We start from the raw sequence: 16,836 nt of genomic DNA, 5'->3' as shown, positions 1-16,836 counted from the left end.
GCAAAAGGGCTAAAATGTAGTTAATAACATACCTAACTCACAAAAAAAAAATTACATTTCTTTTTGAAGTTATACTTTTTTGCGGGTCGGGATATGAAAATTTACTTTTTGAAAACAAATTAATGTCAAAGGGATTAGCAAGTAACGCCATCTAGTGCTCAAAATGTAACACATTTTTTTATGGTATGAACCTACTAAGTGAATTTCTGTGAGTGAGAAGTATAACTTCAATTGCGTGTACACTCATTTTTTTATTGTTTAAGCATTTGAGTTCTTGTAAGATTGGAAGAGGTAAGTTAAACGAGTGCTGTTTAAAAAAAAAAAAAAAAATACACTAATGGAACAACATTTTGCATAGGTTCATGTATATTAAAGGAGAGATGGCAAGTCGGTATATCCTGGCAATCTGATTTTTGTACGTCTAGTTTATTCAGAAAACTTGCCATTGCACAAGGTTATTTTTTGCATGAAATCATAGTAGGCTCTAAAACTGATATCGAGATATCCGTTCGCAAAAACAATTTTTGTGCATATCAGATACATATTTATCTATTGTTCCAAATGACATGACATGTCGAAAAAAAAATGTACTCTCCTCTCTCTATGCCTTTAATTAAGAAAAAAAAAGTTACACATATGCCACAGAGTGACCATTCCTAATTAGATAGGTGACACATTAAAATATTTTATATTTTACTCCAAACACAATTTTCCATGTCTAATTAATGCTAAAAGCATTTGAGAAACAAAAATCAATCCAAAGAAAATACACAATATTACTCTAGTTTTGCATTTATTTGATTATGATTTTGTAAAAAAATGCACGAAAATAATATTTTTAACTTAATATTACAAAAAAATAAACTATAACTTATATTTAAAAAAAAAATTTTAAAAATAAAACATTATTAAGGCATGAAAAGCTTGGCGCTAAGATAAAAATTAAGTAAACTCTGAAGACAATCATGCAATTTTGAGTCCAAACTAAAAAAAAATAAATTGTAAATCAAAAATATTAAAAAAAAAAAAAACGAAAACAAACAAAAGGACGGGTAGTCTCATAAAATAGGATATTAATCTGGAATCACAGGTGATGTGCAGCAACAATAACAGTAGCAGTCTCTCGCCAACTTATGTATTTTTTTTAATAAAATTGGATCATCGGCCATTGCGGTTTCTTTCTTATATATGTAATTGTTTTATAGTTTTCTGTTTGTATAAATATTTAACGAATTGCCTGGGCCATATGCAGTGGAGTGACCATTAATTCCAATTCGGCATCCTTAAGGTTGGCGCCTCTCAAATTGGCCTCTTGCAGGTCGCTGCCGGATAAATTGCAGCGTTCCAAATCGGCGCCCGCCAGCACAGCAGCTCGCAAATTACAATTCTTCATGTTGGCGTTTTTCAGATTTGCAACGCGTAAATTTACTCCGGCCATATTACTACCTTCTAGGCAGGCGCCTTTTAAATTAACGCCTTCGAGGTTGGTGCGAACACCCGTGGGATCTTCAAAATTACAACCACGGAGATTCGCACCTTCCATGTTGGCGCACAAACCTTTCACGGACACCAATTGGGAGCACTCCAGATTTGCATAGGCCAAGTCAGTTCGTTCGAGGCAACAGTATGTTAGATTGGCATGGGATAAGTTGCATCGTTGTAGGCACGCGTACTGAAAATAGATTAAGTGAGAAAAAATCCAAATCAATGTTAATATTCAATGAAATAGTAACGAAGAAATTAATGTTAAAAGGTGTTTTAGATGTTGGGGTTTCAGCCATAACGCTAAAAACTGTTCGGCAGCTGAATTTTTTTAGTGAAATGTGGTGAAACCATAATGGAAATGACTGTATTAAAGATTGGGTGAAATGTGTGAGCTGTATCAGGGCAAACGAGTCTAAATATGGAGGTGAATTACAATACTAAAAGCTCGAATGTCCTGTAATGCAAAGAAAAATTAAAAGTAAGATGCAAAAAATTTCGTACTAGCAATTAAGTAGGTGTAAAGGTTTCGTTGAGAACATACAGGGACTGATAAACAAGTTGAAAACTGTAGTTTTTACGGAAATTTGTTTGAAAATAACGAAATTTGTTTGAGCGGTTATACGGCCTTGAGGTTATTGAGGGTTATTTTCTATATAACGTAATGGTGGCAAGTTGTTGTCTTGGAAAACATTTCAACAAATTTTGATTGGTGGACGCTGGATATTCAAGTGATTTCAGGTGCACAAATTTTAATATTAGTCGAACTTTATAGATTTCCAAGCTCATCTTTGCCAAACTTGTGTGATTTTTTTAAATAACTAATAGGCCGAACATCAATGTATGGATAAGACATAATTCTTATGGGCGATTTTAATATAGACTGGTTAATGAGTGGTATAATTATAAACTGCGTATTGAACAGGTTATAAATGATAGTGCAAGTAAAGAGTTAATCAATCAACCAAATAGAATAACACCTACATATATCTCGTACTTTACTTGATAACGTGGGTACAAATAATTTAACGGTTGAGGTTAGGATTATACCAAAATGGAAAATAAGTGATCACGAGAGCATAGAAATAAATTTTCATTTAAAAAACAAAGTGCAAAATGTAAAGAAAGAAATAAATATTCTGAGATACAACAAGTTAATATTTTGTGATACCCTTATTTCATTAATTTTCTTAATTAATTTCTTCAGTTGTGTAAATGTAAATTGAAATATAAAAAAAAACTGCGTTCACAGAACGAATGGTATAATAGTGAAAGTTTGGTCAAACGAAGATGCTATTGGCAGAGTAGAGTTATCTAATTGTAAGTAATAAGTATAAGACCGAAAAAACAATGCTAAAAACAAATACAGTCAACTCCCTCTAAGTCGAATTTCCCTCTAAGTCGAACTTTTTCACCATTTTTAATGAACAATTTTAAATTAAAAAAATATTAAATAATTAAAATTTTGTAAATGTAAATTGTTATATACTTATGTTGTTAATAAATAAAATCATTTTAATCTAAAAAAATCTAATCTATTAAATAAATCCCTCTAACTCGAGTGAAAGTTCGACTTAGAGGGTGTCGACTGTACCTATATTTCTGATTAAGTTCAAGTGCGCAAGACAAAAAAGCTTCATATGTGGTGGATAATTAAATCCCTAATGTTTAATCAAGTTAGAATAAAAGCATTATTTTTGAAACTATACCAGTAAATGATAGAAACCAGTTTCCGGATAAGATCAATAAAATATAAAGAATATTAACGAAATCAATAAAGCCATTGCAAAATTTACTTTTATCGATTATATTGACGACAATTATAAGACAGTTCTAGTCTTATTTGCAGAACCGTTTACAGAAAACCAAAGTTGAAGAAGTCGTATCAGAATCAATAAATGTAATTTTAGGTGTGCCGCAAGACTCAGTATTTGGAACATTGTTATTTTTTATAATTTATGTAGGTACATAAAATGCCCAGAGTGATTGAATGAATATTCTTGTTTGTATTTTGTTGGAAAAGATATTTTGATTTTAGACTACTAAACAATTGGTTTCATTATGTAAAAATTGAGTCTTTGCTGACGTTGGAGCCATCATAAGTGAAGACCCGATATCCCTGCAACGAGCACTTGATGTATGGGTGGATGTTCTAGAAGGTAGTGGGTACCGCATAAGCGCGAAAAAGACAGAATACCTATGCTGCCCATTTTCTGATCCACACAGGCCTATTCCTGACATTTATTTGAATGGTGTAGTGCTTCCCAAGTGTGAAAAGTTTAAATATCTGGGGTCTATGATAAATAACGAAGGTACTTGTGATGACGATATCAATCATCGCGTAAGCGTAGGGTGGATGAAGTGGCGGGAAAATTCTGCCATCTTCTGTGATCGAAAAATGCCCCCTAAGCTGAAAGGAAGACTCTACACCGCAGTTGTGCGTCCAGCACTCACATACGGTTCACAATGTTGGACAATGTACAAAAAGTATGAGAGTAAGTTAACGGCAGCTGAGATGAAGATGCTTCGTATGACAGCAGGAGTAACAAAGCTTGATAGAATTAGAAGTACGAAGATCCGAGTAAGCCTTCATGTTAAAAACACCATCTCCCAAAAAATTGAACACGACCGACTCAGTTGGTATTGCCATGTTCAAAGGAGAGATCCTGAGAACCCCGTCAAAAAAGCAATATCATACAACGTTCCAACACGAAATAGAAAGAAAGGTAGGCCTAAAAACTCCTGGTACAAGCAAATGCAAAACCACCAGCATTCAGTTGGCCTTAGAAATGGAACAATACAAAACCGGGAGGCTTGCCGCCGATTTCTGAGGTCAACCCGGCGAACCCCACATGCGGATCACTAGTGTGAAGCAGTTACGTGGGATAGTTATGATCCCCTCGACATCGAGATCATAACAGCGCCGAGAAAAAGGAAGAAGAAGATGTAAAAATTGAGTTTAAGCACATGAAAAATTAAACATAAATGGAAACACTGGGGTTGAAATTAAAATTGATAGCCAAAAGACAGAAGTTGTTGAAAAAATTAAGTATCTTTGAATAATGTTTGATAATAAGTTAGAATTGAACAATCACATTAACTTTATAACAAAGAAAATTGGAAACAAAAACTGGTTTATTTTCAAGAATCAGAAAAAAGATGGCTACTGTATGTGGAATAGATGTTTATAATGCAATAATAAAGCCTCATTTTGAATATTGCTCAATAATTTTTTTTTAGTAATATCGTGAGCACAACGACAAAACCACGAATCTTCAAAATTGTAGTTTTGAGAAAAAAGGCTTCAAAGATTTGGAAACTCATGCAATTTTATGAAAACTAGTGCAACGGAAATTGAAAGTTTAGGCTTCTAAATATAAAATGTCTATAAATGCAGATTCGCGGTTTTGGCTTAGTGACGACGATATAACAATGTTAGAAAGATTGCAAAAATTACAAAAGAAAGCAATGAGAATAATATTGAAATTTAACTATTGAAGTGTAAATCAAAGAACCAATATGAATGTATCAATTTGTGTACATTTATATAAAATGAAACATCGAATGCTGCCTCGTTATAAAAAACAATATGTAAGACATCACGGCTGTTCTAATATTCGTTCGAATTTGAAAACGAAAATTGAATCTTTACGGATTGAAAACGGTAATTCTGATTTCCATTCGACTTTTTTGTTGGAGAATATTGTTTTCCAGTAGGAAATTGCTACCCGGATTGAAAGCAAACATTTGTCGGATTGTAGATCTGTTCTTTTTTAAAAAACACCTATATGAATACGCAAAAAGTGTTCGAATACGGAATTGGGAACAACTAAAATTCCAAAATTGGAGAAAATAGAATGCGAATGGAAATCAGGATTAAATAATTAACAGCCGTGATGGTTACAATGTAAGAAAATGGATGTGATATTCCTCTACAACTTTTAAATCTGCTCAGAATACGCTTGGATATAAAGGTCTTAAAATGTTCAATGAATTGCCAAATGATTTAAAGTCAGAAAATTGCAAAATGTTTAAGAAAAAATAGTAAGTTTTTTAAAAGGGAAATATGTATATTATCATACAAGGTGTCTCACAGTCACCGCCCGAAATGAAAACCATAGATTCCTGAGGTCATTTTAAGTCCAAAAACTTAGGAGGTAATTTTCTCGTATTCGTACCGTTTTCGAGTTATGACGGTTTTTATCATTTCTACTCTCTTTTCGCTTAACTGGCTTTATTTTTGCCAAGCTACGTCTTCACAAATCCATAGTTATTTGGGGCAGTGACCAGTGACTGTGGGACACCCCAGTCTGCTTTGAAAAGTAGTTTTGTAAATAATTAAATTTGCTAGATAAAGAAATAAAAATACATACCACAGATGAATTGCCTTACCTTAAAATTGATATTTCTAAAGTCCAGCTTGCGCAAATCGGCTCCAGCTAGATTCACACCTTGGAAACGAATCTCTGATATGTGTGATGTCTGAATAAGAGCTTTGATGACATCCCTTCTCGTTAATGGCACATCATCTAACGATTCATTTGCAACATTCAATTGCGCTTCCAACTGAGGAATTAGTGAGTAAACACCAAAGAACCTTGCCTCTTCCAAAATACCTTCGACATTTAAATTTGAGTCGTAAATAAGCTGACCGTGTCGCAGATAATTCATTATGGGTTCAAAGTAATGTGGACTGCGGTCTATCAGATAAGCACCGTGTTCATCAAGGTCGCTGGGGTTCATGGCGCCGTCTTGGGAAAACATTCGCGATAACATCGAGTCGGGCTCCTTGTTTATTAAAGTGCTGAGTGTTGTGATGAATGTTTTGCCACCGACATTTAATTTGACCCATTTTGATGAGGGGAATGGCCGAGGTGTGGTGCTGGTGGTGTCCTTTTTCTGTTGTGATTGGTTTGATTGAGGATGGCACAAGGCACTATTATTTGATTCACTTGGGGTGGAGTTGTTTTCTTCCATTTTTTTTGTTTTGTTTTTTATATTATCATGTCTTGAGAAATATTGAATATTAAATGGCACAGTCTGTTGTTGTTGAGTTCTCTTACAAGATTGTGTGGCTAATCTTTATTATTTTTTCAGTTCAGTTAAAAAAACAGCAGAGTATACTTTTTATTTTATGTGAAAAAAACATATTTTTGTTTCTTTTGACGCATTTGACATCTGCGGGTGTGACGCACATGAAGTGATGCCAAAACGAATTTTTATGTTCCACAAATACTTTAGTTGTGGATTCTGATTTTTTTTAAACAGGGTGATCCAGTTGGGGGGTCAGAAAACTATTTAAAAAAAAAGCATTTTAAAGGCTTGATTACACCGGAAAAGTATGCGGTAGCGGTGCGGGTAATTTTATGACAAAAATTCCGTATCTGAATGTTGATATTCCGGTTTGGAATATTTTTCATACAAGTATCCGTACCATATGCGTATCGTTACCGCATACCTTTTTCTGATGTGGTCTTTCCTTAAAGGAGCTCACACACCAAAAAGGTATAGGTATGGTACGTAGTGAATATATAAATGTAATTGTACCATTAAGGCTTGGCCACACCGAAGGGTATGCGGTAGAGGTACGGGTAGCGGTAACGATATTTGTATGAAAAAAATTCCACATCTGAACGTTGATATGTCAGTTTGGAATTTTTTTCATACAAGTACCGTTACCTCTACCCGTACCGCTACCGCATACCCTCCGGTGTGGCCAAGCCTTTAAGGAATGACCATGGGAAATATATGCGGTAGCGGTACGAGTAGTTTTGTTCATACAATTAAGGCCTGAATACATCGAATAGGTTATATGCGGTAGCGGTACGGGTAATTGTATGAAAAATATTCCACACTGTTGTTCTAGTTTGGAATTTTTTTCTCACAATTACCCGTACCGTTACCAAATATTCCCTTCGGTGTGGCCAAGCCTTTACCTGTACCGCTACCGCATACCTTACGCATGCTCCTTTGTGCATAGCACATACTGGAATGGTACGTGTGACGGTAAAAATTAGTAGTACCGCTTGCAGTATACCGCAATCAGTAACCGTTCAAAACTGGTTTATAATTATGGGAACTAGATGGTGCTAAGATCTTTATTAAATTCCTTTGCAATCTTTTTAAAAAAATAAATTTTCCCACTCTGTAAAAACTGGGAAAAAAAGTATAACTTCGAAAATTGTTAAACCAAAGTTTATAGCCGTTTTTTATTATCCCACTTGATCCATATAGATCGTTAATTAACACGTATTACAACAACTACATCGTGAAAAACAGGTTTTTTTCGTTGAAGCTTCTTTAACAGTATTTAAACAACTTATTAGAAGTTGTTAAACAAGTTTGAACTTCTATAAGCAATTAAATTCTGAAGCAAGCTCAATACAAGCTGTATAAAAAGTTGTACCTGTGAGACTACAATTCGCAGAAGCTGTTGTGTTTAAAAAAAACTTAAAAGCTATTTAGAAGTTGTTTAACGTAAAACAACCTTTAAGATTCTTTTATCAATATGGCTGGAGGAGTTTTCTATATTTAAAAGATTCAAATGGTAAAATTTTCCACACAAAATTGTGCGGGAAAGCTTACCATAATTTAGGTACAGTTTTTACATACAAGTTTTGACAGTTCGTTTACTACATTTACCATTTTAATACGTTTATCCAGTTTCATGAATACCTCTAGAGTAAACTCTGGGGCCTGGCTACACAGTGTTGTGCCGAATCACGTTCCAATTCACACTTTCTAGGAACAAACGTCAAAAAGAGGAAAATCCTCACCCCTCTTGCCTACAAACTGACTGGTTAGCCGATTGAAAAATCACTGTGTAGCCCGACACCTGGGTTAACCTGGGGTCATTCGTTAACGTATGGTTGCTATGTGTCCCTATCTTTTTCTACTGATTAAATAGAGAGAGCAATAGTAATTTACAAAAACAAAATTGACGACCGGCTAGTACATTTCAAATTTTAACCAATGCAGAATAATGTCCACCATCAAAAATCTTTTTTCTTATCACACACCCTTATATCACTATCACCCTGTGTGGAACGTAAAAACATTTGACGTATCTTCCAAATGTCACTTGCGACATCAATTTTTTTTTTTGTGCAAGAAAACCGAAAAAAAGGAAAAAAATTAATTTTGGTTTTTATAAAAAAAAGTCGCAGGTGAAACACCCTTTTGTAATGCAATTTATTGACAAAACATCTTATTTCCAACTTTAATTCTAAACTATTAAACTCTAAATTCCATTGAGTGTAAAAAATTTAATACGAATCCAAATAAAATACAAATCCATAAAAATGACAGAGCGTGGGAGTCGTGGAGTTAACCGTGTTCTTGCCAAACTAGACTCATCCATCGAGTCTGGGCATTATTACGAAGCCCACCAAATGTATAGAACTCTATACTTTCGTTATACAGCTCAGAAAAAATACGAAGAATGCTTGAATTTATTGTATGAAGGTGCACTCAAATTGTTGGACAAACAACAACAGACAAGTGGCGCTGATTTGTCACTACTCATCATCGATACACTGGAAAAGCGGGGACAATCTGAGGATTTGTATTCATGGATAAATCGTGACGATTTGAATTCATGGATTAATCGTTTGGGTATACTAATTAAGAATATTAGTGCTACAACTGTGGAGAGAGAAACATTGATAGTAAGTTTGTTTTTGTAAAGAGTAAGTTGCCACAAGGGTAGAAGAATAGGTATAGGTAAGGTACCTATAATGTATTCTTTGTTGTATTCTCTGGCAAAAACTTCAAAAGACCGGCTAAAATCGATTCCAATAAGAAATTAATAGTTAGTTTTGTTTTTCGCTTATTAATATTTTTGCCTTTAAGTTCCTGAACATTAAAAAATCCAACTTTCTCGGATAATATAAAACTTGTAATGATATGAAACTTTTTCACAGTAACTAAAATGTGCCGAAGTGAAAGTCATCCCGCCACTTTTCCATCAAACTTTTCGCTTTTGGTCGTAGAGATAAGATATTTTCGGACTTGGGAAATGGGAAGCCCTATTCGGACCATAATCTCGTAAAGGCCCTAACTACAAAAATTTCGATTCTGATTTTTTTTGCATATTTGGAGTTAGGATATTGTCTCTGATTTATTCTCATTTATTTTTTTATCCTAGTCAGTTCAAATGAGTCAGAAGATTCCAAATACTTTTTTAATTTTGTTCATTTTTATATGCAAATTGCGGTATTGGATTTAGTGTTTTCCTCTATAAATAACTCAGAAGTATGAAAAATGTAGTTAGGGCCTTTAGGAGATTATGGGCAGTATTCCATTGAAATAACACTGGTCAACAAAATTTAACTTTTTTTTGCCACAAGAACCAAAATATACTTTTCTAGTAGTTTTTGGGGTGCTAAATCCGAATCTGAAATCAGAAAAATTTGATTGGCCTTCGTTTTTGAAATATTACCGTTATAAGATGCTAAAAAACGTCATTTTGGCTGTTTTCGAGGTTATGTTTTTATGTGGGGTAATTCATTATAAACTAATTTGTAACGGTTATTATAAGAAGAATATTCTTCTTTCAAAAACTGTTTAAATTTTCCCGATATCTCTTTTATTGCTCGAGATATCTTAAATTTCAGTTAATAAACCAAAGAGAAACTAAACTTAATCTAAAGTTTAAGTCACTGGTCACAGAATTTTTGCCACAAGAACCAAAATATACTTTTCTGAAGGTTTTCGAGTTGGTGAACTCAAATCCGCAATCGGAAAAATTCTATTAGCCTCCGTTCTTGAAATATAACCTTTATAAAAAAAACCTTCTTTTTGCATTTTATAACGGTAATATTTCAAGAACGAAGGCTAATAGAATTTTTCTGATTGTGGATTCGAGTTCAGCAACCCAAAAACCTTCAGAAAAGTATATTTTGGTTCTTGTGGCAAAAAAAGTTTAATTTGGTTGCCCAGTGTTGTTTCTGATTCAAAGACCGCTATTTAAATTTTAAATATCTCGGGTAATAAAAGAGATATCGGAAAGATCTAAACATTTATTGAAAGAACAAAACCAGTTCTTATAGGCACCGTTACAAATTTATTCATAATGAATTACCCCACATAAAAACATAACCTCGAAAACAGCCAAAATGACGTTTTTTGACATTTTCTAACGGTATTATTTCAAAAACGGAGGCCAATCAAATTTTTTTGACTTCAGATTCGGATTCAGCACCCCAAAAACTACTAGAAAAGTATATTTTGGTTCTTGTGGCAAAAACTTTGTTGACCAGTGTAATTGACAGAAATATGTAGGTCTGTTTGATTTAGAAAATCGGCAGTTTAAGTACCTACCTATTCTGTCTTTTTCGCGCTTATGCGATACACACTTCCCTTTAAAACATCCACTCATTTTGTCAAGCCGTCATTACAAAGAAGTAGGAGGGTCCGCGAAATTAGGCTTCAGGAAATAAGGCAAAAAAAAAAAATTAAATAAGGCCCCAAATTGTAATTTTTTCATAATAAAATTATGCTCCAATGAAATACGGCCCCAACGAATTGAAAATATGCCCCAAAAATGAATGAATTTTTTTTTTGTTGGGAAAAATGAAATAAAACCCCAATATTATTTTTTTCATAATGATCTTTATATGTAGGTATTAGATAATGAAAATATTCAGTATGGGTTGGGAAGAAATATTTTAACGATTCTGCCTAACTTTTCGCACAAATGTTCAAATACATTAGAGCAAAGAATTGAAGTTGACTGTGCATGTATTGACTTTCTAATTAGCTGATTCAGTTTAAAATTATCAATTTGAAAACTGGGTAGAATAATATTTTTAATAAAGTTGCCTTTAAACTAGACAACGGGTTGGTCGATTCACTTCAAACGCTACAATTGTTTGGAGACTACAAAGAAATTTTTGTTATTAAAAAACAGTCTTTCTCTTAACTAAAAACAAGTCCGGAATTCCAGCTTTTAAGTTTTAAATATTTGGGTGTTCTTTTTTGCTCAAATTTAGGATTCTCTGAACACAATTCGTCGGCGGAAAGCAAAATTGTTCTAAATCCACTTTTTACCGAAAATGAGATAAATTTAAAAATCGTCTTTGTCTAAAAAATTTCTTCAGCTGATAATATAATTTAATGGGACATCGAACAATAAAAACTAGTAAGTAGCTTTCTGAAAATGAGACCCGAGTATTCTTGATTTTTCTAAGTCCCATCATATTTTGTTCTAAGTCCACTTTTTATTTAAGGAAAGTGCGTACTTTTATAGGAATAGTTCTATGTCCGATTTTGGGGTTTTAGTTTTTTATAAATATTAAAAAATAGTATGTATTTACTAATGAAGAAAGTGTGTATGGTTTCTTCAAAAGAAAAGAACAAACTTTATAAAAAAAAAATAACTTGAAAAATATCACTTTTAATCAATTTGAAACTTAAAAATCGTCCCCTGTTAAATTTGCTTTTTGTGACTTAGAACAATTTTGCTCTTACATTTGCTATTGAGTCACGATTTCTGTTGGTTTTGGAAAAGCTTCACACACTACATAGTTAAAAATTAGAAATTAATACTAGAAAAGGTGAAACGAAGTCCAGCGGGTCAGCTAGTTATTTATAATGGAATTCTAGTTCAAATTTATAAAACGTTGAACAAAAATATATGTTACTTTTTTACAATTGCAACGTACGATGGACTAACTATAATGCCTGTAGGTCCCTTTTTTGCAAAATATTGTTAATACAGTAAAATAAGGAGAAAAAAGGGGTAAATCTCGGAATGAATGTTAGTAGAAATTTCTTTTGCTCAATATCTTCCTTTTGCCATTCTATAACATATCTCAAAAGTCTAGAAAAATCTCATGTCCGCTTGTCGCGATTTCAAGGTCAAATCGCGAAATGGAGATTTTCAAAATTAGCAAAAATAGGCTATGGTATTACATACACATATGATACATGATTTCAAGGTATTTTTTAATGCTGATTCCAAAAAATCTAAAATCAAGACAATCTGACGTATCTGGAAAAAGTTATACCTGTTTTTCATCTGTCAACTCATATTATTATAACAGTTGCAAACTTACTGCCGAAAAACCCTTAAAAGTTATGGTAGATGAACCAAATTTTGCATGAAGATTTTAGAATCCATTATTATTAAAAATTAAAACAATCTATTATAAAAAATATAAATACCTACGAAATAATGGTATTTTTTGATGGAGGAGCAAATTTTAAGATATGCACTAAAGAAGATTCTTGTTCATCTTAGGAATAAGTGCTAAAAGGCTAACTTTTTCATTTTAATCTTTGTTTGGATATTCTTTAACTACCCTCATAAATCTAAAAAAATCTCATGTCCGCAAGTCCTAATTTTCTTGATTTGAAAATAAGGTGCAGATTTTAAAAAATTAATAAGAAAAGTTTAAATTTTTATATGTATACCAACATAAGCGACAAATGTATTCCAACAAAACTCACAAACAAGTCAACCTGACCATCCCTGAAAAGTAATGCACCTTATTCATGTTGATCTGACACAAATATCTGAAGTGTTATTTTCAATATTTAAAATCTGCACCTTATTTTCAAACCAAGAAAATTAGGACTTGCGGACATGAGATTTTTTTAGATTTTTGAGGGTAGTTAAAGAATATCCAAACAAAGATTAAAATGAAAAAGTTAGCCTTTTAGCACTTATTCCTAAGATGAACAAGAATCTTCTTTAGTGCATATCTTAAAATTTGCTCCTCCATAAAAAAATACCATTATTTCGTAGGTATTTATATTTTTTATAATAGATTGTTTTAATTTTTAATAATAATGGATTCTAAAATCTTCATGCAAAATTTGGTTCATCTACCATAACTTTTAAGGGTTTTTCGGCAGTAAGTTTGCAACTGTTATAATAATATGAGTTGACAGATGAAAAACAGGTATAACTTTTTCCAGATACGTCAGATTGTCTTGATTTTAGATTTTTTGGAATCAGCATTAAAAAATACCTTGAAATCATGTATCATATGTGTATGTAATACCATAGCCTATTTTTGCTAATTTTGAAAATCTCCATTTCGCGATTTGACCTTGAAATCGCGACAAGCGGACATGAGATTTTTCTAGACTTTTGAGATATGTTATAGAATGGCAAGAGGAAGATATTGAGCAAAAAAAATTTCTACTAACATTCATTCCGAGGTTAAACCCTTATTTGACTGGATTATGTTAATTAATTGTTAGTCACTAGGCGTTGCTCCTTCATTGGATATCGTGACACAAATTTATATTTTTCTATGAACGTAGTATCTTGATTATGTTTTTTTTTTTTTCAAACCGTCGTGCTTGATCTGCAATCACAAAAAACAATCGAAAGCCCTTTTTTTAATTTATGTAATTATTTTTGTCTTTGGTTCTTTATATCAGTTAACATGTTTCAATATTCCATAGATTGGAATCATTTTCAGTGTTGACATTATTTAATTTTTTTTTTGCTCTAAACACAAGGCTAGTTAAAAAATTTTGAATACCGTCGCAGATATTGCAATTTATCTGTTTTTAAAGATTTTAAATTTGTTTTGAGTCGATGTATTCATCGAGCTAATTTAAGCATTTTGATCAAAATTTTTGTCGAATTCCAAACAACCAAAAATTCGATCTGCAGTCGACTTGGAGTCGCTACTTTTTCTTTTAATAAATTCCCAAGAAAAAAAAATTGCTACTTTTACCCGAAGAATCGTTCCTTTTTAAATCTCTTTTTTGAGACGGATTTACACACATTTTCACACACACTACAACATTTGTGAAATATAACAAAAATAAACAAATTTTACGTTGTTTTGTTCTTTCTATGAAGTTTTGTATATATTATTTTTTTTTCCATCGGTCACTTGGACACACACACACTCACAAAAAGAGATCGCTACCTTTTTTAATTTCTTAAAAAGCCAAAAAGTATCGACTTAAGTTGCGATATCAGTAACGACTGCAAAGGAATTGGACATTTAAAAAAAATTGAACTGGTGGTTTCTTGCTGTTAAAACCGGGGAACAAAGAGTTAAAGTCCATAACAAATAAAATATTATCAAAACTCAAAAATTGTATTTTCTTACAAAAAAAAAACAACAAAATTTGTCCCCCATATCAATGTTAACAACATAAACTTTTAAATAACAAAATATGATTCCGGTGACCTCTAAGTTGCACACATAATTTGGCTGAAAATTCGTTGATTTTCACATTTAATCGTCGATTTCACATATTCTTTCGTAGGGAAGTTTTATTCACTTCTCTAATTTAAATATTTCCCATTTTGCTAAATGCTTTTATTGATATTTTTTTTTAGTGTCGTTCAATCAAATGGACCGGTGACATATCAAAGAACAATTTGGGTCATCCAGCAATGCATAGAACAATCGCTCAGACTATGTGGGCCGAAGGCAATACTGAACAAGCACGTCATCATTATCTTCTATCGCGCGACGGATTAAATTGCGGACTTATGCTAGTCAAACTAAGTGAACAAAAAGGATTTGACAATGAGTTGGATTTATTTATTTGCCAAGTAGTATTGCAACAGCTGAGTGTGTTGAAAGACAAAGAGACCGCTTTACTCACATTCGAAACCTATACGAAATATCATCCGAAAATTGCACGTACAGAGCCAGCGTTTAAATTGCCCCTGCTGAACTTTACATATTTCCTTTTGAAAACAATCGATACTGGACGATTGGCCATGTTCAAGGTGTTATGCGAGCTTTATAAACCGTTACTAATGAGAGATCCATCGTTTTTGAAATACCTTAACAAAATTAGCATGTATTTCTTTGGGGAAGCACCACCACCATCACCACCGCAAAGCGGTATGATGGGTGGTCTTTTTGGTGATCTATTTACCCGTCTATTTCAAGGCTTCGAAGAGGGCGACGATGAGCCCACTGTTGTTGCACAGACCAACGAACTAGACTAGCAGTCGAATTTTGATGTTATTTATGTTTATTTTTCTTTTCTTTTAAATATAATTACTGGGGACGGTAATAAAAAATGATGTTTATTTTTAATTTTATTATGAAACTACGAAAAATAAAGGAAGACGATATGATCGCTTGTGCCAGCACGGCCATGCTTGAAATTTTTTGTGGTTTTATTTAATAATTTTTTTTTTTTGAAACGGAAATAATGGTACCTTTCATATAACAATTTTGGAAACGTTTATTTTTCTCAAAAACGGCTCCAGCTTTCATATACAAAAAGAGTTATCAAAATTGGTTAACTCAGTCCAAAGTTATGAGGTAACAAAAAAAAAAAAAAAAAAATATGGACGTACAGACGAATTGATAACCTCCTCCTTTTTGGAAGTCGGTTAAAAATTAGTTTTATAACAGCTCAACTGATTTTGATTTGTTGTGCATTTTAATCAAAGAAATTTAACTGCATACTTATTTTGAGAGCTAAATCTTATTTAGGATGTTGTTTTTTCATTTGAAGAGCCAATATTTTACTTTTTTAATACTGCAATCTCAATGGCAATTAGTAATAGAGCCGAATTTTGGGAAGCGAAAGCTCGATTTAAACAAAAAATAAAACACATACATACATGTCATTTCCAAATTAAAAAAGTGCTATGATTTTAAAATCGAATTAGTTATAGGTGAACTGTTTAGAAGTTAGATGTATTTTGTATTTCCATTAATTTTTTTTGTTAAAATCGAGTTTAACTAAATTCGGGTCTATTACTAAGGGCCAATGTTTTGTACTCCGTAATAATATTAGAGTAAACAAATGAGTATGAAAGTAGATAGTCTGAGGTTTGAAAGGAAGTTAATTTCTGTTAGCTTAAAAGCCTTTTACCGACATCTAAATTAATTCTCTTGTAGCTCTTAAGTTTAAGCGCTACAAGAATACTGGGCTTTGGATGCATATTTCGACATGATTTTTATTAAATTTGCCAAATGACCTTCGAAATGAGATAATTTCCAATTTGAAATGAGATTATAACCACGAAATGAGCTGGCAAATTAAAGTAACGAATAAGATATCGAAATTTAATTTTTATCAATTATCAATTGATAGTTGCAAATCTCAATAAGGGTGTGTAAGGTTTATTTTCTATAGTTGTGACTTAATTACATAGCTCATTTAGTGGTTATTATTATCTAATTTGAAATTTTTTTTTGGGAAACTATCTCATTTCGAAACTCATTTGGAAAATTTCATCGAAAACATTTTATTTGCCCTAATCGAAACTGGCTATAATTTCCGAAATTATCTCATTTGGACTCTAGTCGACGCTATAATATCTACCTGTTTCCCAGATTATACAACACATAGATACATTGTATGATTTTTAAAGTTGTTCTGTTTCTCAGATATTTGTTATATAATTTA

General features: G+C 32.5%; 2 protein-coding genes across 3 annotated transcripts; one reads left to right on the top strand and one right to left on the bottom strand.

Annotated features, from left to right (window-relative positions):
- Positions 1–776: 776 nt before the first annotated feature.
- LOC129915653 (BTB/POZ domain-containing protein KCTD9) lies at positions 777–6,653 on the bottom strand. Of its 2 annotated transcripts, XR_008772339.1 has the most exons (3): positions 5,875–6,653; positions 1,043–1,672; positions 777–984 (listed from the first exon to the last, which is right to left on the bottom strand). XR_008772339.1 is itself a non-coding variant. In XM_055995301.1 (2 exons), the coding sequence occupies exons 1-2, from the start codon at positions 6,457–6,459 to the stop codon at positions 1,226–1,228; spliced, it is 1,032 nt and encodes a 343-aa protein (XP_055851276.1). In that variant the 5' UTR covers positions 6,460–6,653; the 3' UTR covers positions 777–1,225. The 2 variants fall into 2 exon arrangements, 1 of the variants encoding a protein (XP_055851276.1); XM_055995301.1 differs by having other exon boundaries at positions 777–1,672.
- Positions 6,654–8,569: 1,916 nt separating this feature from the next.
- On the top strand, positions 8,570–15,580 carry LOC129915637 (Golgi to ER traffic protein 4 homolog). The gene is made up of 2 exons (XM_055995269.1): positions 8,570–9,149; positions 14,795–15,580. The coding sequence occupies exons 1-2, from the start codon at positions 8,784–8,786 to the stop codon at positions 15,416–15,418; spliced, it is 990 nt and encodes a 329-aa protein (XP_055851244.1). The 5' UTR covers positions 8,570–8,783; the 3' UTR covers positions 15,419–15,580.
- Positions 15,581–16,836: the final 1,256 nt, after the last annotated feature.

Source organism: Episyrphus balteatus, chromosome 3 (genome assembly GCF_945859705.1).
Source record: "Episyrphus balteatus chromosome 3, idEpiBalt1.1, whole genome shotgun sequence".
Classification (NCBI taxonomy): Eukaryota; Metazoa; Arthropoda; class Insecta; order Diptera; family Syrphidae; genus Episyrphus; species Episyrphus balteatus.
This window is presented reverse-complemented; position numbering and strand designations above follow the sequence as displayed.

What these genes read in the sequence shown, in the direction of transcription:
- LOC129915653 (XM_055995301.1), bottom strand. Translation starts at nt 6,459, where the DNA reads ATGGAAGAAAACAACTCCACCCCAAGTGAATCAAATAATAGTGCCTTG. An exon ending in TTAGAAATATCAATTTTAAG is followed by an intron (nt 1,673 to 5,874) that starts GTAAGGCAATTC and finishes ATCTATTTTCAG; the next exon opens with TACGCGTGCCTACAACGATG.
- LOC129915637 (XM_055995269.1), top strand. Translation starts at nt 8,784, where the DNA reads ATGACAGAGCGTGGGAGTCGTGGAGTTAACCGTGTTCTTGCCAAACTA. An exon ending in TGGAGAGAGAAACATTGATA is followed by an intron (nt 9,150 to 14,794) that starts GTAAGTTTGTTT and finishes ATTTTTTTTTAG; the next exon opens with TGTCGTTCAATCAAATGGAC.